Source organism: Aethalodelphis obliquidens, unplaced genomic scaffold (genome assembly GCF_003676395.1).
Source record: "Aethalodelphis obliquidens isolate GAN/ISIS:26980383/991018 unplaced genomic scaffold, ASM367639v1 scaffold18, whole genome shotgun sequence".
Classification (NCBI taxonomy): domain Eukaryota; kingdom Metazoa; phylum Chordata; class Mammalia; order Artiodactyla; family Delphinidae; genus Aethalodelphis; species Aethalodelphis obliquidens.
In genome coordinates, this window is record NW_020837962.1 from 14,209,873 (window position 1) to 14,237,399 (window position 27,527).

The 27,527-nt window shown below is 40.5% G+C and overlaps 1 protein-coding gene across 1 annotated transcript in view; it reads left to right on the forward strand.

The window, feature by feature from the left end:
* DSTN (destrin, actin depolymerizing factor) overlaps positions 1-26,675 on the forward strand; it is a 37,336-nt gene extending 10,661 nt beyond the window's left edge. Inside the window, exons 2-4 of the mRNA XM_027118294.1 lie at positions 20,571-20,878; positions 23,412-23,488; positions 25,503-26,675. Of these exons, the coding sequence (XP_026974095.1) occupies positions 20,571-20,878; positions 23,412-23,488; positions 25,503-25,612 (495 nt within the window). The 3' untranslated portion in view covers positions 25,613-26,675. The remainder of the gene's footprint in view (positions 1-20,570; positions 20,879-23,411; positions 23,489-25,502) is intronic.
* Positions 26,676-27,527: the final 852 nt, after the last annotated feature.

Below are 27,527 nucleotides of genomic sequence, written 5' to 3' on the forward strand. Positions count from 1 at the left end.
GCCCAGTCATCCTTGAGCATAAATCTTTGCCTTCATTGGCATTGTTTGTTCAAAATAGAGTCCTAGGTATGCAGTTACTGAGTCAAAAGTTTGGTGTTTGTGTGTATATATTTCTGATTTTTAAAATTTGCTCATCATAGAAAACTTGGAAAATAGAGGAAACTAGGGAGTAGATAAAGTCACTTATATTCCCACTGTTAGAGATGAAATTTCTTTTTCCTCTATGTATTTTACTGTACATAAAACTTTATATCTAGCTTATTTTTTCACTTAAACCAAATCATAATTATTTCCCCCATGTCATTAAAAGCTTACCATAAACATAATTTTAACAGCTGTATCACAAGCTATCCTGTGGATATATTATGATTTTCTTAGTAATTCTTCTGTTTTTATTTGGACTGTCTCATTTTTAGTATTATGCAGATTATTTCCCCAGAATAAATTCCTTGAAGTAGGAATACTAGGTTAAAGGGTCAAAGAGTTTAGATTTTTTTAAGGCTCTTGGTGAAAATGGCCAAATTGCTTCCTGAAAGGTAACAGTGAGTAATATCGTTGCCTGTGGTGGAAGATAAATCTGGAAGGGTAGGTTGGTTCAGATAATAAAGGGCCTCTTATGCTGTGTTAATGAATTCGGACTTTTGTGGGTGCTTGGGAATTGGTGAAGATTTTTAATCTTGGGCGTGATAGAAGATTTGAAGAGTAGATGAGAAGGAATAGATTTGAAATACACATTTAAGGAGGAATTTGGTAGGGCTTAGAAACTGAGTGTGACCACGGAACAAAGGTAGATCAGTTAACCAACAGCATCAAGTCTGCTTCCTGTCTTCGGTTCACTGACATGCTAGCTCATCCTCCAGAGAAGCCAAGTTGTTAAGCTAAGACAACATCATTTACCATTAGCTTATGGTGTGTTCAGTATTATCTTTCTCAAAAGGGACTAGAGTGTTTTTTACATTGTTGCTCTTGAAGTAAAAACTAAAAGTAATGTATATTTTTTCCATTTAGGATAATTTACGTAAAGTAAAATTCACCATTTTTAGTGTAAGTTCTGCAGATTTTGGCCATATACAGTTGTGTAACTACCACCACAATCAAAATATAGAATAGTTCCTTCACTCCAAAAAAGTGCCCATATTAATACCTCCTCCAATCCCCAACAACCACTGATGTTCTTTTTTTAAAAAAATTTTAAATTTAATTTTATTTATTTTTTTATACAGCAGGTTCTTATTAGTCATCAATTTTATACACATCAGTGTATACATGTCAATCCCAATTGCCCAATTCAGCACACACACCCCACCCCCGCCACTTTCCCCCCTTGGTGTCCATACATTTGTTCTCTACATCTGTGTCTCATTTTCTGCCCTGCAAACCAGTTCATCTGTACAATTTTTCTAGGTTCCACATATAGGCGTTAATATACGATATTTGTTTTTCTCTTTCTGACTTACTTCACTCTGTATGACAGTCACCAGATGCACCCACGTCTCTACAAATGACCCAATTTCATTCCTTTTTATTGAGTAATATTCCATTGTGTATATGTACCACATCTTCTTTATCCATTCGTCTCTCGATGGGCATTTAGGTTGCTTCCATGACCTGGCTATTGTAAATAGTGCTGCAATGAACATTGGGGTGCATGTGTCTTTTTGAATTATGGTTTTCTCTGGGTATATGCCCAGTAGTGGGATTGCTGGGTCACATGGTAATTCTATTTTCAGTTTTTTAAGGAGCCTCCATACTGTTCTCCATAGTAGCTGTATCAATTTACATTCCCACCAACAGTGCAAGAGGGTTCCCTTTTCTCCACACCCTCTCTAGCATTTGTTGTTTGTAGATTTTCTGATGATGCCCATTCTAACTGGTGTGAGGTGATACCTCATTGTAGTTCTGATTTGCATTTCTCTAATAATTAGTGATGTTGAGCAGCTTTTCATGTGCTTCTTGGCCATCTGTATGGCTTCTTTGGAGAAATGTCTATTTAGGTCTTCTGCCCATTTTTGGATTGGGTTCTTTGTTTTTTTAATATTGAGCTGCATGAGCTGTTTATATATTTTGGAGATTAATCCTTTGTTCGTTGATTCGTTTGCAAATCTTTTCTCCCATTCTGAAGGTTGTCTTTTTGTCTTGAGTATGGTTTCCTTTGCTGTGCAAAAGCTTTGAAGTTTCATTAGGTCCCATTTGTTTATTTTTGTTTTTATTTCCATTACTCTAGGAGATGGTTCAAAAAAGATCTTGCTGTGATTTATGTCAAAGAGTGTTCTTCCTATGTTTTCCTCTAAGAGTTTTATAGTGTCCGGTCTTACATTTAGGTCTCGAATCCATTTTGAGTTTATTTTTGTGTATGGTGTTACGTACGGAGTGTTCTAATTTCATTCTTTTACATGTAGCTGTCCAGTTTTCCCAACACCACTTATTGAAGAGACTGTCTTTTCTCCATTGTGTATCCTTGCCTCCTTTGTCATAGATTAGTTGACCATAGGTGTGTGGGTTTATCTGTGGGCGTTCTATCTTGTTCCATTGATCTATGTTTCTGTTTTTGTGCCAGTACCATATTTTCTTGATTACTGTAGCTTTATAATATAGTCTGAAGTCAGGGAGTCTGATTCCTCCAGCTCCGTTTTTTTCCCTCAAGATTGCTTTGGCTATTTGGGGTCTTTTGTATGTCCATACAAATTTTAAGGTTTTTTGTTCTAGTTCTGTAAAAAATGCCATTGGTAATTTGATAGGGATTGCATTTAATCTGTAGATTGCTTTGGGTGTATAGTCATTTTCACAGTATTGATTCTTCCAGTCCAAGAACATGGTGTATCTCTCCATCTGTTGGTATCATCTTTAATTTCTTTCATCAGTGTCTTATAGTTTTCTGCATACAGGTCTTTAGTCTCCCTAGGTAGGTTTATTCCTAGGTATTTTATTCTTTTTGTTGCAATGGTGAATGGGATTGTTTCTTTAATTTCTCTTTCAGATTTTTCATCATTAGTGTATAGGAATGCAAGAGAGTTCTGTGCATTAATTTTGTATCCTGCAACTTTACCAAATTCATTGATTAGCTCTAGTAGTTTTCTGATGACATCTTTAGGATTCTGTATGTATAGTGTCATGTCATTTGCAGACAGTGACAGTTTTACTTCTTCTTTTCCAATTTGTATTCTTTCTATTTGTTATTCTTCTCTGATTGCTGTGGCTAGGACTTCCAAAACTATGTTGAATAATAGTGGTGAGAGTGGACATCCTTGTCTTGTTCCTGATCTTAGAGGAAATGCTTTCAGTTTTTCACCATTGAGAATGATGTTTGCTGTGGGTTTGTCATATATGGCCTTTATTATGTTGAGGTAGGTTCCCTCTATGCCCACTTTCTGGAGAGTTTTTATCATAAATGGGTGTTGAATATTGCCAAAAGCTTTTTCTGCCATCTATTGAGATGATCATATGGTTTTTATTCTTCAATTTGTTAATATGGTGTATCACATTGATTTGTGTATATTGAAGAATCCTTGCATCCCTGGGATAAATCCCACTTGATCATGGTGTACGATCCTTTCAGTGTGTTGTTGGATTCGGTTTGCTAGTATTTTGTTGAGGATTTTTGCATCTATATTCATCAATGATATTGGTCTGTAATTTTCTTTTTTTGTAGTATCTTTGTCTGGTTTTGGTATCAGGGTGATGGTGGCCTCATAGAATGAGTTTGGGTGTGTTCCTTCCTCTGCAATTTTTTGGAAGAGTTTGAGAAGGATGGGTGTTATCTCTTCTCTAAATGTTTGATAGAATTCACCTGTGAAGCCATCTGGTCCTGGAGGTTTGTTTGTTGGAAGATTTTTAATCACAGTTTCAATTTCATTACTTGTGATTGGTCTGTTCATATTTTCTATTTCTTCCTGGTTCAGTCTTGGAAGGTTATACCTTTCTAACAATTTGTCCATTTCTTCCAGGTTGTCCACTTTATTGGCATAGAGTTGCTTGTAGTAGTCTCTTAGGATGCTTTGTATTTCTGTGGTGTCTGTTGTAACTTCTCCTGTTTCATTTCTAATTTTATTGATTTCAGTCCTCTCCTCTTTTTCTTGATGAGTCTGGCTAATGGTTTATCAATTTTGTTTATCTTCTCAAAGAACCAGCTTTTCCTTTTATTGATTTTTGCTGTTGTTTTCTTTGTTTCTATTTCGTTTATTTCTGCTCTGATCTTTATGATTTCTTTCCTTCTGCTAACTTTGGGTTTTGTTTGTTCTTCTTTCTCTAATTGCTTTAGGTGTAAATTTAGATTGTTTATTTGAGATTTTTCTTGTTTCTTGAGGTAGGCTTGTATAGCTATAAACTTCCCTCTTAGAACTACTTTTGCTGCATCTCATAGGTTTTGGATCGTCGTGTTTTCATTGTCATTTGTCTCTAGGTATTTTTTGATTTCCTCTTTGATTTCTTCAGTGATCTCTTGGTATTTAGTAACATATTGTTTAGCCTCCATTTGTTTGTGTTTTTTATGTTTTTTTCCCTGTAATTCATATCTAATCTCATAGCGTTGTGGCCAGAAAAGATGCTTGATATGATTTCAGTTTTCTTAAATTTACTGAGGCTTGATTTGTGACCCAAGATGTGATCTATCCTGGAGAATGTTCCGTGTACACTTGAGAAGGAAGTGTAATCTGCTGTTTTTGGATGGAATGTCCTATAAATATCAATTAAATCTATCTGGTCTATTGTGTCATTTAAAGCTTCTGTTTCCTTATTTATTTTCATTTTGGATGATCTGTCCATTGGTGTAAGTGAGGTGTTAAAAGTCCCCCACTATTATTGTGTTACTGTTGATTTCCTCTTTTATAGCTGTTAGCAGTTGCCTTATGTATTGAGGTGCTCCTGTGTTTGGTGCATATATATTTATAGTTGTTTTACCTTCTTGGATTGATCCCTTGATCATTATGTAGTGTCATTCCTTATCTCTTGTAACATTCTTTTTTTTAAAGTCTATTTTATCTGATATGAGTATTGCTACTCCAGCTTTCTTTTGATTTCCATTTGCATGGAATATCTTTTTCCAACCCCTCACTTTCAGTCTGAATGTGTCCCTATGTCTGAAGTGGGTCTCTTGTAGACAGCATATATATGGGTCTTGTTTTTGTATCCATTCAGCGAGTCTGTGTCTTTTGGTTGGAACATTTAATCCATTCACATTTAAGGTAATTATAAATATGTATGTTCCTATGACCATTTTCTTAATTGTTTTGGGTTTGTTTTTGTACGTCCTTTTCTTCTCTTGTGTTTCCCACTTAGAGAAGTTCCTTTAGCATTTGTTGTGGAGCTGGTTTGGTGGTGCTGAATTCTCTTAGCTTTTGCTTGTCTGTAAAGCTTTTGATTTCTCCATCGAATCTGAATGAGATCCTTGCCAGGTAGAGTAATCTTGGTTGTAGGTTCTTCCCTTTCATCACTTTCAGTGTATCGTGCCACTCCCTTCGGGCTTGTAGAGTTTCTGCTGAGAAATCAGCTGTTAACCTTATGGGAGTTCCCTTGTATGTTGTCATTTTTCCCTTGCTGCTTTCAATACGTTTTCTTTGTCTTTAATGTTTGCCAATTTGATTACTGTGTGCCTCGGCGTGTTTCTCCTTGGGTTTATCCTGTATGGGACTTGCTGCACTTCCTGGACTTGGGTGGCTATTTCCTTTCCCATGTTAGGGAAGTTTTCGACTATAATCTCTTGAAATATTTTCTCTGGTCCTTTCTCTCTCTCTTCTCCTTCTGGGACCCCTATAATGCGAATGTTGTTGAGTTTAATGTTGTCCTAGAGGTCTCTTAGGCTGTCTTCATTTCTTTTCATTCTTTTTTCTTTATTCTGTTCCGCAGCAGTGAATTCCACCATTCTGTCTTCCAGGCCACTTACCCGTTCTTCTGCCTCAGTTATTCTGCTATTGATTCCTTCTAGTGTAGTTTTCATTTCAGTTATTGCATTGTTCATCTCTGTTTGTTTTTAATTCTTCTAGATCTTTGTTAAACATTTCTTGCATCTACTCAATCTTTGCCTCCATTCTTTTTCCGAGGTCCTGGATCACTTTTTTTTTTTTTCCCCCGGTACGCTGGCCTCTCACTGCCGTGGCCTCTCCTGTCACGGAGCACAGGCTCCAGACGCGTAGGCCCAGCGGCCATGGCTCACGGGCCCAGCTGCTCGGCGGCACGCGGGATCCTCCTGGACCGGGGCACGAACCCGCGCCCCCTGCATGGGCAGGTGGACTCCCAACCACTGCGCCACCAGGGAAGCCCCCTGGATCATCTTCACTATCATTATTCTGAATCCTTTTTCTGGAAGGTTGCCTATCTCTATTTCATTTAGTTGTTTTTCTGGGGTTTTATCTTGTTCCTTCATCTGGTACATAGCTCTCTGCCTTTTCATCCTGTCTGTCTTTCTGTGAATGTGGTTTTTGTTCCACAGGCTGCAGGATTGTAGTTCTTCTTACTTCTTCTGTCTGCCCTCTGGTGGATGAGGCTATCTAAGAGGCTTATGCAAGTTTCCTGATGGGAGGGACTGGTGGTGTGTAGAGCTGACTCACTGATCTGTTCTTTGTCCCTGTAGTTTCTTTCACCTTTGCAAGAGTATCATATAAATGGAATTGTGCAGTCATAACCTTTGAGTCTGGGTTCTTTTCACTTAGGATAAGGTATTTGTACATCAGCAGTTTGTTCCTTTTGTTGCAAACAGTATTCCATTCCCCAGTTTAGGAATGTATTCTTTGTTTCCTATCTTAGTGAAAGGTGAGGCAAAATATTGTGGAGATCTTTTTCCCCCTAATATTAATAAGTGCTTGAAACAGTCATTCTCTCCACCTTGGATAAAACCACTAATAGATATATCTTATTATTAAGTAGTGCTTTTTAAATTTTTTCAACTGCAGAATCAAATGGCTATTTAACAGGGGAGGGGATTGCAGAAATTTTGAAATGTGTCAGTTTGTTTTATGGGATATTGACTTCTTAAAGGTCATACTCTTTGCATATTGAATACTGTATACATTAATGTCTCTTATCTAGCATTTATTCTGAAATTAAGTGATGCTTACATATCAGTTTTAGAAATAAAAAGTGTATATTTGTGACCTTTAGAACAGAATATTAAGTAGAAAACTTACGTTGATTAAATAAACATTTATTAAACAGCTTCGGTTCCGGGTAGATGGGGGATTGTGTGTATGTGTTAGGCAGAGGGCATTGATAAAGATACCAAGAGTTGAAGTGATGTCTCATGGTGGTTTTGATTGTTTCCCTGATGATTAGTGATGTTGAGCACCTTTTCACGTACTTCTTGGCCATCTTTATGTCTTTGGAAAAATGTGTATTCAGAGCCTCTGCTCATTTTTTAATTGAATTTTTTTTGTTGTTACTGAGTTGTATGTGAGTGAGTTCTTTACATATTTTGGATATGTACCTTATCAGATACCTGACTTGCAAACATTTTCTCCCATTCAATAGATTGCCTTTTCATTTTGTTGATGGTTTTCTTTGCTGTGCAGAAGTGTTTTCATTTGATATAGTTCCACTTACTGATTTTTGCTTTTGTTGCTTTTGGTTTTTGGAGTCAGATCCAGAAAAATCATCACCAAGACCTATGTCGAAGAGCTTACCATCTGTGTTTTATTTTAGGAGATTTGCAATTTCATATCTTCCATTCAAGTCTTTAATCCATTTTTTGAGTTAATTTCCTTATGCTATAAGATAGCGGTCCAGTGTCATTCTTCTGTACGTGGCTGTCCACTTTTCCCAAAACCATTTATTAAAAGAGATTGTCCTTTCCCATTGTACAGTTGACCCTTGAATAGCATGGGTTTGAACTGCACAGGTCCACTTACTTAGAGGTGGATTTTTTCAGTAAATATGTGCTGTAGTACTACACGATCCGTGGTTGGTTGAATCCACCAATGCGGAACCATGGACTTGGAGGGCTGACTATAAAATTATATGCAGATTTTCAGTTGTGCAGAGGGTCAGTACCCCTAACCCCCAAGGTGTTCAAGGGTCAACTTTTTATTCTTGGCTCCTTTGACATAAATTAATTGACCATATATGCATTAGAATGTCAATTATAAAAAAGACAGAAATAACAAGTGTTGGTGAGGATGTGAAGAAAAGGGAACCCTTGTGCACTATTGGGGGGAATGTAAATTGGTTCAGCCATTATGGAAATCAGTATGAAGATTCCTCATACTGATTTTTTAATTTAATTAAAAATTAAAGAACTACCGTATGATCCATCAGCTCCACTTCTGGGTATTTATGCAAAGGAATAAAAGATGTATGCAACCCCTTGTTCATTGCAACATTATTTACAATAGCCAAGGCATAGAAGCAACCTAAGTGTTCATTGATGGTTAAGTGAATAAAGAAAATGTGCACACATATATAAATACATAAATGGAATATTATTTAGCCATAAAAAAGGAGATTTTGCCACTTGCAGCAACATGGATGTAGCTTGAAGGCATTAAGCTAAGTGAAATAAGTCAAACAGAGGAAGACAAATACCTTATGATCTCAATTATATGTGGAATCTAAAGAAAAAAACCCAAACTCATAGATAAAGAGAACAAATTGGTGGTTGCCAGAGGCAGGGTGGTGGGCAAAATGGGTGAAGGTGGTCAAAAGGTACAAACTTCTATTATAAAATAAATACGTTCTGGGGATGTGATGTACAGCATGGTGACTATAATATTGTAATAGTACTTATTGTATATTTGAAAGTTGCTAAAAGAATAGATCTTAAAAGTTCTCATCACAAGAAGGAAAATTGTAACGACGTGTGGTGATGGATGCTAACTAGACTTATTATGGTGATCATCTCACAGTGTATACAAATACTGAATCATTATGTTGTACACTTGAAACAACAGGTATGTTGTTGTGACCTAACAATGCTGTGTCAGTTATAGCTCAAAAAAAATGTCTTTCAGTTTCATCATCATCGCAAGTACATTCATGGTTCCATGATGTGATATGCAGTGAGTTGTCCTTATAAAATCAAATGATGTAAAAATTTTACTTCTTTACAAGTTTTTTTTGTCAGTTATGAGGAATCTAAAAGATAAACATTATAAATATATGCAAACAGTATGTCAGAGGTCTGAAGTTCTGTATTTTTAGGAAAAAGAAAATAATAGCAGGTCTGATCAGGACCAAAATATTCTGTGGAGATCAATAAAAATTGCTTAGAAGTTTTTCGCTTTGTTTCTTTCAGAAAACCCTAAAGTTTTGAGATGTAGTATTTTCCTTGGTGTAAACTGAAGAATTGTACCATAAAGAATGGGGAAAAAATACAACATTTCATAAAAATTTTAAGGGATAATCATTTTTCAAAACCTTATAAAGTAGGTGATATTTCTTAGGTAGAATAGGGTTGGAGAAAAAATGATACTGTTAGTTCTTGCCCTTAAGGAGCACAGTCTAGAGAATGAGACACCCAATAGAAAGTTCATCACAGTCGTTGATGATTCTGTGATGGAAATAATCGTCCTCTGTGTTAGCATATGGTGGTTGAGAGGCCAAGTAAGCATTTCCTTCCCAGAGGGGAGGCCTGAGCTGAGCCCTGAAGGACTTGGCCGGCGGCAGAGGAGGAAGGTGAAGTATCACTAGAGAATGTGGTGTATTCAGGGAATCCCAGAGGTCGTGCATGACTGGAATTACGGGGTGCACGTCAGGGAGAAGTGGGAAAGGAAGCTGGAAAGATAGGGCATAAAGTGCTTGGCATGGATTTTATCCTGAAGGAAATTGGGCACTTGAAAGAAAACAGGAAAGACCTAGGACTTTTTGCCAGTGTGCTTCTATCCCTTGGTTGCTCGGACCCCCTCCCATTTTTCTATCTAGATTTGAGGCGGGTGGGGGGAGAAATGGGGGCTGTTACTTTCTCCGTCAGGTTTATGGAACTCCTTATTGTTCCTGCCCTGCCTTTCTGACTCCCTGCCTCAGCCTCCCAGCAGGTGGGGAACCTGTTACACCTAGTAAGACTGTCTGTAAATAAGATTGCATACAATCGGAGTGAGACAGATGTTTAGCAACTGGGCCTTTATTCTATCTAATCTATTTTGGCTGTTGAGATGATTTTTCTGTAAGTTATTTTTCTTTTGGGGGCGGGTTTTTTTCTGTGGGTGGTGGTTCCTAGAATTTAGGTTATTGAATGAGTTTTTTTCCTTACCAAGTAAGGTGTAACCATAAAATGGTTTTCGTGGAACTCTAAACATTAACATGCAGCTAGTAGAGAGTTGCTGTTTGGTCTACATAGGCTGTCTCAAGGACATTGTCTGTACTTTGCTGTGAGGTGAATGAAGGACTTCTACAAGTGGAAATTGGCTGTAAATTTAACAGTTTAGTCACCCTGGCTTTGGGGGATGAGCTAGTGTATCAGGGCAGAGGGTTAACTAGGAACATTTTCTGGCTCGCTGCTGGCCTGTGTAGTGACTGTGCAAACGACAGAACGGCGCTTCCCTCGGTGGCGCAGCCCCAGGAGGCAGGCAGATGGCGCTGCTGCCAGCTTCGCAGCCCTGCAGAGGCGCCTCTCGGCTAGTGGAGCAGGGGCTTAATTTAGCTCTTTCTTGGCCCCCTTGGCCAGGCACGGTCTAGAAAACTGTACTCAGCAGCTGTGGACATTTTGGGCTTATCAGGGGATGGAGGATTTGCTGTGTGCTTGCCTGAGTGATCTTTACTTACTGGGCAGGGACAGATTTTAAGGCAGAGCCTGTTAGTTCGCCCCACAGCAGGCCCCAGTTTTCATCCTTGTGACCTTTGCTTCACACCTGTAGCTGATAGTTGTGCGGAGGATAATGGCAAGAGGTGGTGTGACTCAATCTTGACTGTTAAAGAAGACCGTTCTCATCCTTTGTGTTCTTCATATCTTTGCTGTTCATCCATTTAATAGTCACGGGAAGAAAGGAGAGAGATACATCAAATGTCAGTATGTTTTTTAAATCTGTAGTTGCGGTCGTCAGAGGACAGGTAGAAATTACTGTTTCAAATAAAAATTTTAAGCTGTCTGGTTGTTTTGACTTTTCCAAATTAACACTCAGAATATCCCCGTGCCAAAAAAAGAGTCTATTATAAGTCTCTTATCCCCCCAAGATTGCTTCCTTACCTCCAGAAATAGTTGGCCATAATTATTACAGTAAACTGGAGTTGAAATCCTTGCCCTTGGGGGCATTATTTTACTGCATAGTATAGTAACGGTGGTTCCTGAGGACAGGAGGCATCCATAACGCTAAATAGTATAGTGTTTTTCCAAGGTAGAAAACTACGAAATATGTTTTATAGATTTGTCTACCCAATATATACTATTTTGGTACATATTGAGTTAATTTTATGTGTTATTTTATGTTAAACTATTTAAAATCCTCAGTTGTATTAGCCATATTTCATGTGCTCAGTAGCCGTGTGTGGTAGTGGCTGCCATATTGGACAGTGCAGACAGAGAACATTTGTATCATCACAGAAACTTCTGTTGTTCAGCACAGCTTCAAGGTGGTGTTGGAGGTGGAGTGTCTTAGCATCATTTGCATATGGCCACCTATTTTCCTGTTTTCAGTATGATAACTAAGCCAGAAAGACATACTGTTTACCCAGAGAATAACCTCTAGTATTCCAGGGAGTGGGGTGGCGGCAGAGTGGAGTTCAGGACGGGATCTAGAGACCTAAATGCTTCTCAAACTAATTTCATTCATTCTTATTTGAACTCTCAGTGGCTTTTTGGTAGGGAGATAAATTAAATGTATGTATTCTGCCTCCCATCTTGACACAGGATCTGTGAGGTTCTTAAATCTTACATGTAAAAATGTCCCTGAAGTACTTGTCACTCTCATTTTATTTGTTGTGTGGTCATTATTGCTCAGAGGCACCAGTTGTAGTAACCAAAAGCCTAAATATTCTGTAGTCAGTAATTTTCTGATTCTCTTGGCCCTTGTGCAAGGCATGGTGTAAATAAAGGATAATTGTGAAACCATTTAAACTCCCCAACTCCTTTGATTAGCAGTTATGGTGGGTGTTTAAGAGTTGGTAGGTTGAGAAAGGACCTAATTAATGCCATTTTTTTCTGCCAGGTGTTTGTAAATTTGAAACTGTATTTGTCTGCTATGCAGTATTCTACTTTCAAATGTTTCAGACGCTCAGCTTAGAAAAATAATTTTTTTAAAATTAATAATTTTCTGAGGCAAAACAATAGCTTTCATTCCTGTTTTCTCCAATGAGGATTGGGTTAAGTGTAGTTGGCATCAGTTATGGAGCCAGCAGGCATCCTACGTGAGTTTGGTAGTATAGACATAGACCACTGTTTCTGAAGTTTTGTTGAAAGGTAGGCTGCTGTAAGCCATCACATTTCGTTTTTGGCCTGGTTCCGTTGTCTACAATAATTGAATCAGAAAACTTGAGCTTCTTTCAAAGATTACCACCCTTACTCTAGAAGTGGAGAGAGTTGATGTTTTAACTTTAAAATACCCAGTGTTTCATAGTCTTTGTAGCTTTTACTTCCCCCTCTGTTTGTGAGTAGTAACTTTATTTAAAGAAGCGTACACTGGGTGAATGTTGAATATAAAGACAGTGCCTCCGTGTACATTATGCATTTAATCTCTGAATCAGTGTTTTACACAAGCTCTGCCAGAGGAGACTCAGGTTTGAGATCCATTATGCTTCAGGTACAAGTTAAAACTGGTAGTCACGTGAGATAAAATAAGTGAAGAATCATTTAACAGCAACTATTTTAACATGGGGGTGGAGTTCTGAAAGCAACTGTTATTCTCCAGTGGTCACTGGTACAGAACAGAGAGAAACTGAAGTCGTGGATAACATATCTTTTTAAGGTAATCACAAGGCTCTTGTAATAGCAATCTATTTTTGCTCTCAAGATTTTCTTTCCCAACAGTGCAGCAGATTTTGGTCCTATTTCAAAGTATCCTTTAATGGTCTTTATTGTTAAAACTTTGCAGTTGAATATAAATAACTCTTTAGAAATAAATTTAAAATTGCAACTGAATTTGGTTTTGCTTTAAAAAATAAACTTTGGATTTCTTGACAGCTGAGCAGTTAAAATGTTAATAATTAACATTTTAGAGAAATACTGAAAACTGAGACTTATGGGAGAGGATCTTTTCTATTAGGTAAAAAACAGTGAACAAATGATTCTGAATATTAGTGTTACAACTGTTTTTAAGAGATTCATTGAAATGTGATAACAAATCCACAGAATTTAATACTCACAGGAATTCTTAACCATCATGATAGATGAACTGTATTTCAATATAATTGGTTTTTTTTTAATGCTGTATCTTTTATTTTGATTGAAATACCATGTTGAGAAAGGACCCATAGGCTTTACCAGGAGTCTGTGGCTCAAAAAATGCTTTGACTTTGGGCCTATTAGTTTTTATAATGTACTCTATCACTACTGCTTCATTATAAAAGTTAAACTTGTAGGCAAAGAAGTAAAATAGCAATGAGCTAAGATTTTAATGTTTCTTGAAATTTTAGAGCAACAGTTTAGTGATTGTCACCTGGGGCTGATTGGAAATGCAGAGTCTCAGACTCTACCCCAGATATTCTGAATCAGAATCTGCAAAATCTGCATTTTAACAGGATCCCCAGGTGATCCTACTGACCTGGTGCATGCCCCTAAGTAAATCAGTTGAAGGAACTCCTTTACTCAGGAGATGTTAAATGACACGCCCGAGGTGACACAGCTGGTTAGTGGGGAAGCTTGGGTGGAGCTGTTGCTCTCATAATTCTGGTGCTTTAATATCAAGTTATCTGCTTTTGGCCTCTAAAAAGTTAATAAACTGTAGTTACTTAAGGAGTAGTTTATCTTTTTTCCATCCCACTAGTCCGTACCCCAGGCTTTCCCGTTCACCCCCCAGAGTCAAAGGTGGAAGAAGAGCCCTGCTGGTGCCCGTGAGACCATGGAGGAGCAGTGGCAGAGGCGCCGGGCTGGAGGAGTGGTGTCCCCTGCCTTCCCAGTCTGCCCTCGCGGTTTTATTTTAGTCCAGCTTTATAAAAATCATTATCAAGAGTCTAGGCACCAGTTGTTTAATCTTCCATATCAAGTGTATTCCAAGTATATACTAAGTAAATCAAGGTCTAACAAATTCAAGCATATTTTATTCATTACAATTGAATCTAATGTACATGTTGCCTCGTGCATGTTTTAAATTACTTTCAAGGGCAAAAGTTAGTATTACAGTGTTAGTAGTCGTAAAGAAATTGTACTTGTTTAACATCGAAGCCCCTAAAGCCACCGCAGTGGGAAGATGAGAGAAAATGAGCATTTGGTGATATCAGTCAGCCTCCTGGTCACTGACCTGAACACTTGATTCTGTCTGCTTCCTCGCTGTCTTCCCTTCCCAGCCAGCGGCTGTGGAGCACAGGGGATGTCCTCACCACCTCCTCCTTGTACTGTGCCTGCCACGCTGGTGGAGGCCTCATGGCCCCGGCCTTGCTGACCGCAGTGGCCTTTAGGTTGTCTCCTTGCCCCAGTCTCCTCCTGTCCTGGCTCTCTCATGCATGGCTTTGTGTATTTTCCAAAAAATACCCAGTGCCTCCAGACTCCTGGGCCTGCCGTTGGTGGCCTCTCCCCCGAACCCAGTCCACATCCTGGTTTCCTCCTCTCATACTGGACGAACCGCGTTCTGTTTGTCAGGAACTGTCTTTTCGTCCTTTCAGCCCCGTATTCTGGAGTGCTTTAAGTCACCGTCCAGACGAAGCTCTCCTTGATTTACCCGCATCCCCTCCCTGCCCCCAGTTTGATCTCTACCTTCTTTAAACGCCCTTCTGTTGGAGTTTATCAAGGAATAGTGAATGTTTTACCAAGTATTGAAGCACTATATGTGCTCTTTATCTTCTCCACTAATCAGTACACTCCCTTGAGGGTCTGATTTATTCTTGATTTCCTCAAGGGAACACAAAAGTGAACAAGACAGACATATAGTCTTAAGGAGCTTACTGCCCCTTTGGGGGGACAGTCAAGTAATCTTGAAGGTAGGACATTGAGGCTGTAGTAAGTGCTATGGGCTAGAGGCATATGATCTCATGGAAGCGCGTGATAGTGGTTTTGGCCCAAACAACTTGTTTTCCAAGTGAAAATTGATCTGAGGTGTAAAGAGTGAATGAGGCACAGTGAGCAGAGGCCCCGAGCCGGGAGGGAGCCTGAATGCAGACAACTGACAGAAGGCCGGTAGTGAGCTTCCTGAACTTCCGAGCACGGGTGCTGTAAGGTAGGGCTGCAGAGGTGGGCGGATCACGCCTGCGCAGAGCAGTGGAAAGCCGCCACTGAAGTGTTTTACGCACGGTGATGGTATTCCTGTTCCAGATCTGTGGCTGCAGTGCACTGGATGAATTAGGGGGAGTGGAGGTGATCACAGGGTGCGTGAGCAGTCTGTTGTGTTTGGGATGACAAATTAAACGCCAAATATCAGTGGCCTAATAATAGAGTAAAGGTTTATCTCTGTCGTGCAGTGCAGTGGGGTTGGGCAGCCCTCTTCTGTCTTGAGGTGTGTCTGCCAGGGTCATCTTTGCAGGGGAAGGCAGAGCTTGAAGATCAGCTTTAAAGGGCCAGGCCTGGCGGTGCTTCCTGTCACGGTGACCACCTCTCAGCGAGCAGGGCTCAGTCTTGTGGCCCCAGCTGAGCTTGCGAGGAAGGCTGGAGAACGTGGTCTTCCTGGGTCCATGCATGTCCTCGTCTCCCTCCCCTGCAGTGACTTGAGAGGTTACTGGCACAGTTACGGTAATAGGCAGTGGTAGCTTGGGCTGGGAGAATGGCAACAGAAATGGGGAGAAATGAATATCTTGGAGAAAAACTTGGAAATTCAAAGGGCTAAGTGAGGTGAGGGTAGAGGATTGTTGAGGATGTCTCTTAGGTTTGGCGCTTATATGAAACTGGGATGGTGGTGTGTACTGGGAAAGGAAGACTGATGAGAAGGAGACCAACCTGTATCAGATTTTGGACATGCTGAGCATCAGATCCCTTTGAAACATCCAGCTGCAGATGTTAGATAGGCAATTGGGTGTAAAGACTGTGAGTTCAGAAAGGCAGAAATCTGAACACCGTGCGAGTCCTTTGGATTAGGTGATGGAAACCTCGAGCGTGGATACCTCAGGAGAATGCAGAGTCCTTCCTTTCCACCAACACCGCCATCAGCATCTGCTTTCTGCCAGATTGCTCAACCATTGCCTCTCTGACCTCACTGAACCTGTGGGGTCCTCGGATCCCTTTGCTGGTCCTTAGGGGATTCCCTTTGGAACTACCCATCATAGCTATTCTAAACCTTTACCCTCCCTCTTCCTATTTTAGAGGAATAAAGGCATAGTCTTTCCTAAGACTGACTCGTGCATCTGTGCCCTGCATCTCGTCAGTCTCATTAGGATTCTGACTGTTGTTTGAGTGGTTAAGTATCCTCTGGAGCCAAATCGCCTGAGTTCAAACCTCAGTTCTTCTGTCAGTTTCTGTGTGACCCTGGCCAAGTTACTTAATCTTTCTATGCCTCAATTTCCCCATCTGTAGGATGCAAGCAGTAATGGTAGCTAGCTCATAGAATGGTGATTTAGAAGTGTGTGACAATAGAAGTACTCAATATTAGTATTTTTTTCTTTTTCTTTAGGGTTTGGCTTTCTTTCTCTTGTTCCTTCAAGCTCTTAAACTGTTAGTGTGGCCGCATCTCCCCAGTGGAAGACAACTTACATGCATTGGAAGTCAGCGTTCAGTCCTCCCCTTCCCTTCGCCATCAGCCATCCTGTCTGCTGTACCTCAGTTCCCTGTGCATCCCCAGCCCACTGCCCTGGATTCCTGCCCATCCCTCTGTCTCCTGAAATGCTCAGAGGCCCAGTCGTCAAGCCCAGTGGTCCGTTTCCAGTCATTCTCGAACTTTACAGTTTCTGGTATTGCTGACCTCCCTTCTGGAAATATTTTCTCTTGGCTTCCAGGATGGTCTTTTCCCCCTTCTTACTTTTTCTTCTTAGCCTTCTGATAATTTCTTCTTAATTCCATTGACTTGTTTCTCTTTTGCTACTTAATGTTGATATACCTCCGTGGTATTGACTTTGGTCCAAAATACCGATTAAGTGGAGCCTTCCTATTAGATTTGTGCTGTTTCCAGTTACTAACTGGTCATCTCCACCTAGATGTCTCGCACATTCTTCAAGATTAACGTGTTAAACTGTGCCCATCCTCCCCCTTCTGTTTATCCATCAGTCTTTCTAGTCACCAGTCTGGAGAATCCATCCAGGGTCGTCTTTGATGCTCTTCTGTACTGTTTCTCTCAGCTGTATTGGCTCTGCTTTGAAATGTCCTTGGATTTGTTTTTGTTTTCAGCAGCACTGCTGTAGTTCAGAGCTTTCTCTGGATATTGGCAGTTGCCTCAGAAGTAGTCTTCCTGCTTCCAGTGTCTTTGCCAGTTTCTCCTTCACAGTCTTTGGTGTTAGTTTCCTCAAGCATAAATGTCTCTAGTATTCCCCTCATCAGAAACCTCCATATTCCTCATTTCAGATAGAAAAAAGCCAAAATTCTTCCTTACTGAGGCTTTTAAGGTGCCTGTAAGTTACAGCCAGATTTGACGGAGGTTAGTTGCATCATGATTGCAGGATACACATTTACTTTCTGTTTTCAATTACTGATACATAATTTAATTTCCAAGTCGGAATTGAGTGTTGTTTGAAATACTTCACTTAGATATTGACAGATACATTCAAATATTAATTGGTTGGATTCAAGGCTTCACATGTTTCCTTCATGCTTTTAAAGATGGATTAGTCAAATGTGATTTACAAATCACCAGTTATGGACTAGGGAGTTAGAGGAATTAGGGTCTGTTTCTAATTCCTTGTTAATTTTTGTCGCTTTGAACATTTTATTCATCTCTATTCAAAAAATCAAAATAAAGATTCTTAACTTGCTTTCCATAGATGAACTGTGAAGATCAGAACAATACTACTCCTAAAGCAGTAAAAGAAGGTTTAAGGTAGTATTTTTTAAAAATGGGAAAGTGGTAAGATTGTGTAACTTTGGAGGTAGTTTTCTAGCCTTAATTTTCTATATATTCCTCTTTGTTAGAGTAAAATGTTCATTTAGGATTAGATTAGGTAGGATTGAAGTGGATTATGATTAGATGTAGATTAGATTAGATGGGATTGAGGTGAGCTCTTTTAATCAATGAGATGATTAAGTGGCCCAGTTACCTTAATACTAAGTAACTGCTAGGATCTTTGTGTATTTTAACCCCCAGAATTCTTACACTGTTGCGGCCTCTCCCGTTGCGGAGCACAGGCTCTGGACGTGCAGGCTCAGCGGCCATGGCTCACGGGCCTAGCCGCTCTGCGGCATGTGGGATCTTCCCGGACCGGGGCACGAACCCGTATCCCCTGCATCGGCAGGCGGACTCCCAACCACTGCGCCACAAGGGAAGCCCCTTACATGCCTTTTTAAGTAACAACTTTATTGAGATATAATTCACATATCATAAAGTACAGTTCGCTGATTTTCAGTATGTTTCCAGAGTTGAGCATCCATCACCACTGTCAAATTCCAGAACATTCCATCACTCCAAAAAGATGCCCGTCCTACTAGTAGTCACTCTGCATTCCCTCTCCCCTTTGCCACTGGAAACCACTAATCTGCTTCCTGTCCATGGATTTGACTGTTTTCAACATTTCAGGGAATAGACTTGTGAGCAATGTGGCCTCGTATGTCTGGGCCTTTACTTAGCATGGTGCTTTTCAAGGTTCATGTGTCGTGTAGCGGGTATCAGCACCTCATTCTGTTATGGATGAATAATATTCCATTGTATGGATATGCCACATTTTGTTTATTCATCAGCTGATAAACATTGGATTCTTTCTACTTTTTGGCGGTTAGAAATAATGCTGCTATGAACTTTCACGCACAGGTTTTTGTATGGACATATGTTTTCATTTCTCCTGTGTCTACGCTGAGGAGTGGTGTTGCTGTGTGTTAACTCCATGTTTAATGTTTTGAGGAGCTGCAAGATGGTTTCCTGAAGCGGCTGCACCATTGTTGTAGTTCTTTCAGCAACATTTAAGGGCCCTAGTTTCTCAACAGCCTCACCAACATTAGTTTCTGTCCACAGCCATCCCGGTGGGTGTGAAGTAGTTTTTCATTGTGGTGTTGATGTGCACTTACCTAATGACTAATGGTGCTGAGCGTTTTTTTCCAAGTGCTTCTTGACCGTTTTTTAAAAATCTTCTTTGGATAAATGTCTATTCAAATTGCTTGCCCATTTTTAAATTGGGTTGTCTTTTTTATTGTTGTTATAAGGTTTCTTTATATATTTTGGATGCAAGTTTCTTATTGGATATACGATTTGCAAATATTTTTTTCTAGTGTGCAGGTTATTTTTTCATCTCACACGCATTTATATTTAATCAAATGGTGTGATGTTAATTTTGGGTATCATTAACATTTTGGCATTGTTTAGTATTTATAAGTTATATTTATATTTATATTTATAGTATAATATATATTATATATAATTAATTATATATATATAATTATATTTATAGTAATTATAAGTTTATAATTCTTGCTTTAGAAAAGCTAACATGCAAACCAAAGTAGTTAATGAAGCATAAAAAATTATAAAGTTAATGGAAATGGCACATTCCTTAAAGAAGTTGAAAAGATCAAAAAGTGATTTTAGATCTTTGGTTATCAAGATCTTATGTAACCACTTCTTCATTTTGGAATAGCAAGTATAACATGGTAAAAGGTTATTTTCTGTAGTCAGTATAATCCTAAATTAAGCTATCCTCTTTGTTATAGCAGTAAATATTTATTTTTAATCAAGATATAATCGACATATAACATTATGTAAGCTTAGGGTTTACAAGGTGTTGATTTTTGATTCATTTATATATTGCAATATGATTACCACCGTAGGTTAGCTAACACTTCTATCACATCACATAATTATCATTTCTTTTCTTGTGGTGGGAACGATTAAGATCTAGTCTCCTAGCAGTCTCATTTATTCTAATTTTAATTTAAAACTTGGAGATTTTATAAATGAAATTTTACAGGTATGTGACTGATATGTTACTGGATTAATCATATAATTTTGACATGTTAGTAGAACAAAGATCTTTCAATTCTTTTATTAGTGAAGTATGTGCTGTAGTAGTGGAATTTTCTCAACCCAGCCACTCTGACCATCTATTATTCGTTATGAAAAGAATTTCGGGTATTATTAACACCCAAACTGGGGAGATGACTGCCCCAGTCAGGGCTCTGAGCAACCTGTATAAGAAGAAACTAATTCAGCACCCCAGGAAGCACTGTTTGCTAGGTTTCAGGGTTGGAGGAGCTGCTGTAGCTGAATCTTCCCTTACTCCCACATAATAGTGATGAATGGCTTAGATATGTAATCTTTTTTAAAAGTTTAATGACTGAAATTAGTGTTTGCAGCTCAAATTTTCTAGTCTTCCTATTAGATGGTAAATATACCTAAAAAAATTTAAGTGTATGCCAGTCTATGAACCAAAAGTTACGTAGTGTTTTGTATTTGGCATGATAAAAACTGTAAGCCTCCTTATGATTTTTTCCCCTCTCATTCTAGGCCTCAGGAGTGCAAGTTGCTGATGAAGTATGTCGCATTTTTTATGACATGAAAGTTCGGAAGTGCTCCACACCAGAAGAAATCAAGAAAAGAAAGAAAGCTGTCATTTTTTGTCTCAGCGCAGACAAAAAGTGCATCATTGTAGAAGAAGGCAAAGAGATCTTGGTTGGAGATATCGGTGTAACCATAACGGATCCTTTCAAGCATTTTGTGGGAATGCTTCCTGAAAAAGATTGTCGCTATGCTTTGTATGATGCAAGCTTCGAAACAAAGGAATCCAGAAAAGAGGAGTTGATGTTTTTTTTGTGGTAAGCATTGTTAGAAATATTGAACCTTTGTAAATCTCAGAGTTAATCTCTTATTGTCAGCTTAGCACCTCACCAGATTCTTCTCCAGCACGCCCTGCCAGGAACCAGCCTCCCGCTTCACTTGTGCCTCTGTGGCCTTTGAAGCTGGTGCTGGCGTGGCCTCCAGCTGGGATTTGCTCTGCATTCACATTGTCCAGTAGGGTAGCTACTAGCCTCTTGGGGCTGTTGAAATTAAAGTCTGAAGTTCAGTTTCTCAGTTGAATCACCACATTTCAAATGCTCAGTAGCCACATGTGACTAGTGGCCACCTTTTTAGGTAGCACAGCACCGATACAGAACATTTCCTTTGCTGCAGAAAGCTCTATTTATTGGACAGCGTTGTTGTAAATAGTGAAACTGTGCTATAAAGTGATTTACATGGCCTTAAAAGGCTGTTTAAATTAGTTATTCTGGTCTTTTCAAGTAAGTTCATATTTGAGATTAAGCTTGATTTAAAAGTCGCCCTATATTCCTCATTTAATTGTATTGCATGTAGTACATTCCTTGGTATGGAATTCTTACACAGCGAGAATCTTCTCTGGCTTCCAAGGGGAAGGGGGAAGTGGTAACGGCCTCTGATTTGGGGGGCGTGAGTGTCCTCTGGACTCTGGCCTGAGCCCAGCAAGGCAAGGAGGGGCTTAACTCTCAGCTGTGTGCCACCAACAACGTGGGACCATGGGGCTGGGAAGTCAAAAGAGTTCAGGTCTCAGGGAATGTAACCCTAGGCCACGGCTCAGTCCCTTGCAGCCCTGGCTGCACCTGGTGAGGTCAGATGCGCGTATTGGGCGCCCGCTGTGGAAGGAGCCTGGCAGCCTCAGACACAAGTGCATAAAGATAGTAGTGAGACTTAAAACCGAGCCTGTTGAATGAAGGTGCGTCCCTTAAACTTTTATTTCTGCTACATGCCAGGCATTGTGTTAGGGCTGGGAAAATAGCTGTGAAGAAACCAGCTAAAGCCCTGGCTCTTCCGGGCTTTACTCTTGAGTGGCAGGTATGGCAGGTAAAGGTTTAAGCTTTTAAACTGGTTAATATTTCCTTCATTTGCACTATTTTTTATCCTGGATTTTTATCCTTTTTTTTTTCCACTATGAAAATGATACATCCTTATTAAAGAACATTTGGAAAATAAAAGTAGAATGAAGAAGAGAAGATTCAGTGTTAGTGCAGTGTTTTATTTTTGCTTTATTACTTTTTAAAAGAAAGATAAAACCTTATAGGAGTTTTCCATCACAAGCTCTGTTTAGGGCCCAGGGAACGGCTCTTGCTTCAAGTATTTTGAAGATCTGTTTAGAGTAAAATCAGAACAGCTAAAGCTTTTTTTGTCCCTGACGTATTTTGCATAAGAAAAGCACCCACTTACTTTTGTAGCTGGTGCATCTGAGGTCCTTGTTGTGGCTTTGCCTCCCTCCTTGGACCTCAGAGTTGTGAGGAATATGCGCTGAGAGACCGAGAAACTGCCCTTCGCCTTGTTCCCAGGAATAGACTCAGCCCGCTGTGTGGGCGGCAGACTAGCTGAGGGCCCCACCGGGCCACGGTGTTCATGACTGTGGAATGTCCTGGAAATATGGCAGCTAAATGGAATCGTGGTGGTGTGGAGTGCAGGCAGGCCTGAGGTTTGGTGTATAGTGAGAGATGATGCATTCATAGATGTGCAGTTTGAGTAGATGAGATGTTTCTGTGCATTGTTAGTATTTCTCTTACTTTCAACGTTGCAGGTAAAGAACGTGGTAAAGCGTATGCTGTGCTTCCAGTATTCGTTCAAGAGGGGGAGGCACTAAACATTTTGTAAATATGAGATAATAGTTATATTAACAATTAAGACATAATGATTGCTGAATTACCATTAAGCTTAGAAAAAGAAATCCTTGTGACGTGTTTTACTATGTTAGACTGAGATGGACGAGTGCCTGAGGTCAGAACTTGCTGCTGGAACAGATGTGATGAGGGGACCGGGTGGGCAGGGGTAGTAAGGGGACTTGGACTTTATATACATTCTTTTCCAGAAAACAACCTGAAGCAAAAATTGCTAGCATCTCTCAATTCTGGGTGGCAGATACTTGACTTACAGATTATTCTCTGTACTTTTCTGTATTTTGAAACTTTTCCACCAGAAAGTATTAAAAACCTCATACAAAGATGGTGGTTATTAGCCTGAACTCAAGCCTTTATTGATACGAGTGAAAAACAATTATTTGCAAGAAAACAGTTGGGTCATACAGTGAATTATCCAACGTTGTTTCTTTTATTCTAGCGCCATTAACTGATTTCTAATCATTGGTCCTCAACTTTTTTCCCACCTTCGTCAACCTGAGTTATTCTGTATACGCTCAGCCACCACGGTCCAAGGAGCGGAATTGGAAAAATTGTGTAGTTAGAGAAGCTCTCCCAGAAGATTCTGAGGACCCTCCCTGCCCACTGCTGCAGATGTTTAACAAGATGTAAATTGAACTTTCTCTAAACCACTGTTTTTCTTCTTTGGCGCTTCTGTATCCAGGGCTCCAGAACTAGCACCTCTGAAAAGTAAAATGATCTACGCAAGCTCCAAGGATGCAATCAAAAAGAAATTTCAAGGTAAGGCCTAGCTGACTTCCGGTACTCGGCGGTGTCGTGAGCCCTGGCACGGGGACCGCCTGTTCTAAGAAGCACCTTACTCTCTTTGGAGGGCCCTGGCCACAGAGGAGGGCATCACTGCTTGTTTAGAGGAAAACCCTGGAGGCTGACCCAGCTTTCTGCGCGTCTCTGCCTTGTGCAGGCCACCCTGGGCCGAAAGGCCTGTGTTCGATATTCTGTTCCCTCGACACTGTGTGTGTACTTCCTGTTCAGTCTGGTGTGAAACTAGTTTGAGATGCTGTCAAGTTTCTCACGTAGCAGGTGGGGACTAACTGGTCATACTAAGTAATAAATTTGCTGTTACCTCTGAATGTAGTTGACAGAACACAGTTGCACAAAGGAAATGTTCATAAATGGGAAGGGCTGCTCTTGTCGCTGGCTCTTCTTTGGAATGGTATGATTTTACGTTATAGACGCATCTGTGTCCAGAGGAGAGTGGCCTCAGTCCTTGGGCTGGCCAGTTTTATTTGACTTGCCGCTGGGTGATTGGGACCCTGATGAGATGGCCTGGACGCACTTACTGTCTCCAGCCAGGAGGAGATGTTGGTATGATGGACAGAGCATGGGGCACATGCCCTTAGCCCGCTGAGGGCTAAGCTTGTTGTCTGAGTGCTGTGTGACCTCCACGGGCCGGGTTCTCCCAGCTGGGAACGGGAGGTGCGCAGTAGAAGAGGTGGCCCCCTACCTTCCTGCTGTGGCCGCTCCAGACAGCTGGGAGAGCCGCGGTCACAAGGGCTTGGCCTAGGGTCATTTTCATTTTGCTTGTTTTACTGTGACTGATTTTTATATTCTTGTAGTAGATCGGGTTTGCCCTAGCGTGTTTTACTTGGGAAAACAAAGTTCTCGCTTCCTTTCCTGCATCGTGCAGTCCTTGTCAGGCTCCTCATGTGCTTGGTTTGGTGTCGGGCTGCCCCTAGAAGTGTGTGCACTGGCCGGGGAACTGGTGTTTTGACGTGACCCCTTAGCTTCAGCACTGGCACAGGGCACCCCAGAGGGCGTCGGAGTGGATTCCTCCTCGCTCTGCGGTGCGTTCCAGTAAAGGAGCTGCTCCGTGGACTTGATCTGCTGACGTGAAAGACCATCTCCCTGGTGCCTTTTTTCCTGGTGAAACCTTCGCTGGCTTTCTCCAGTCAATCCTGAGTGGTCCAAAAGCTGACCTGCTGTGCTTTCAGCAGCTTAAGAAATGGTCTTAAAATTATGGAAAATCAGAAAATGCAGCTGTTTAAAAGAGAGCAGCTGTTTACAGAGAAGCTACTGTATATGATTCCATAATTGAGCTCCTTTTGTGCAGTGTGGTGTTGTAATTTTGATGAGAAGGCGATCAGTAAAACATTTTACATAGTCTTAATTGTGACAGATTTCTTGATGTATTGTGCGGTGCCACTGGAGACCTGTTTTCTGGAGCAGAAGTGATCCCATTTGTAAGTGCTCTTATTCCTCAGTTCAGTTGACTAAATCAACTGTACGATCAAAACATCAAATTCATATGTTTATGTATATTTCAAAAACCAAGAAAAACTTCCTAGACCTGCTTTTTAACTTGTTGAAATACAGCGCATCTGTAGAAAAGCGTACGTGAATTACGGTTGTTTCCTGGTTTAATGACCAGCGCCCCAAAGCCTTCCCGGTGCCCCTCCTCACACCACTGCCCCTACTTCTTCCCCCCAGGGACACCAGTCCCCTGGCTCCTAACAGCATAAGGTAGCTCTGGCTGATTTTGTGTTATACGAGTGGAACCGTCTAGAACATACGCTATTAAGTCTGGCTTCTTTTTGTCAGCATTAGTCTGTGAGAGTCATTCGTGATGATGCATGTGGTTACAGATTGCTCGTCACTGTGTGCTATTCCGTGGTTTGTATATGCCACGGCTTTCCCACCCACGTTTGAACTGGTCTTTTAAAACAGTTGGATATCTTAGAGAAATACGTAAGCTACTGCCATAATTCTAAATAGAATTGTTGTTTTTCCTCCCTAGGCATAAAACATGAATGTCAAGCAAATGGGCCAGAAGACCTCAATCGGGCTTGTATTGCTGAAAAGCTAGGTGGATCCTTAATTGTAGCTTTTGAAGGATGCCCTGTGTAGACCATCACTCGGTGCCACAAACTGAAAGCTTCCGTGTTTAATGTTATCCTTTCGCTATGTAAGTAAAGCTGATGCGTTTAGGCCAGGGACTCGCTGAGGGGAGCTGTCTTGTCATTTGCTAGGGTAAACTATTCCATGCACATGTGCAAATGGCCCTAAATAAATCTAAACTCTAAAGTTGTATTGGTGTGAAATTAAATTCTTACTGGCCAAATGCCTGTTTTGATTAGTTGACTTGTAAAGATTTTTGTTAAGCTCATGATTTTTAATAGTGCAGTTCACACAACAGTCCAAGGCCACATGAAGAGAACTACTGCATCTTCATTAACCTCAGTAGTTACTTTGTTTCTTTTGCTTAGAGAATTGGTCATAATCTGGTTATAATTTTGGCCCAAATTCTTTTTTCTCTGTTGAGCTAAACTGAGTAATGGAAAATAATTCTCACAACATGTAACAGCACTAATGTACTTACTAACTACGTAAGATTCTACCAGACGTGTGGTGGAGACTGCTTAGAACCAGCACCGATCTTGCACAGCACTACTTCATGCACGTAGCTGGCACACAGGAAGCAGCTCCTGCACCTGCAGCTGCTCGCTGGTCTAGTTGGGAGGCTGTTCTGAGAATGACTTTGCATCTTGGAAATCTGGAGAATGTGCACTGTCTTGTAACAGCGAATTATAATGCAAATTTGGGCTCCAGTGTAATCCACTTTGTTGATGAAAATGGTGAGGTGGTGTATTGACAGACTGGGATACCGGGATGTCTTTAATTGTGTCTCCTTCAGAACTGTGTTGCTTCTGGTACAATAAGGTTTGGAAGAACATTATGTTTACTCTGGGGCCTGGGCAAGCTTCTTAATTTCCTAGAGTAGTTTGCCGACTGTCTGAAGCAGGGAGCGGGTGTGACGGCCGACAGCCACGGGAAGCCACGCTGAGGACACCTGGAAGTGACTGCCTTTCACATCACAGGCGTAACACTGAAAAACACAGAGATGCATAAACAGTGGAATTTAGAAGTAGCAGTACTGGCTTTATGTAATAAAGGAAGCATTTTTAATTTCTCTCTCGTGTAATTATTCATGGCTGAATTGGGGATAAAGGATTTTGCCTTCCATGTGTGGGGTTAGGTGTGGAGGTTTGGGTATTTCGGACAATTAGCGTTAAGGCCACAGCCCCCTCCTCCTCTGATTGAATGAAAAAGTTGGTATAAAAGTTGGGAGTCTTTCTCTTATTCCAAATGTTTATCCAAATGCCAGGATTTTGTCTCCTCTCTGATTCATCTGGGAGCCAAAAAAGGATACGCTTTGATCAAAGTACTTCTTTCAAAATTATCTAGAAAATAGTGCTGGCTTTACCAGCACTGGCTTTACCAGCACTATTTTCTAGATAATAGTGGTTTTCTAGATAAAAGTGGTTTACTGATAAGCTGCTTGTCGTTCTTTCATCCTGAATTTGTTTTCTCTTCTGGAAAGCAGTGCTTTTAGTGAGTGTACGTTAACAGGCCTCCGAGAAGCGCTGCAGGCCCAAGGCTGCCCTTTTCAAGAATCAGCTTTGTAGGTAGAGCCAGGAGTCTAGAAGGAGAAGGTCTTTTCTGTGGCTTCACCTTGTGACGTGTGGCCCCACCTGTATGAGTACCACCACTCCTCCGTGCAGGTATGTCGGGGTGGGGCTGCTGCCGTGGGGAGGGTTTCGAGCACAGGGATGTGATGTGATGTAAACAGCTCCCAGCGGTCCACTTGACTCCAGAAATTGGGAAATGCTAACAGTCACTTATATCTCTGCCTAGGGGAGCTTTTGGATTCCTGAGGTTGGGGCCCAAGAATCCTGCTAACCAGCACTCCGGGTAATTCTGCTGCAAAATTAGAGTTTTGAGACCTCAGCTGACATTGGTGAGGAATAAAACCACAGGTATT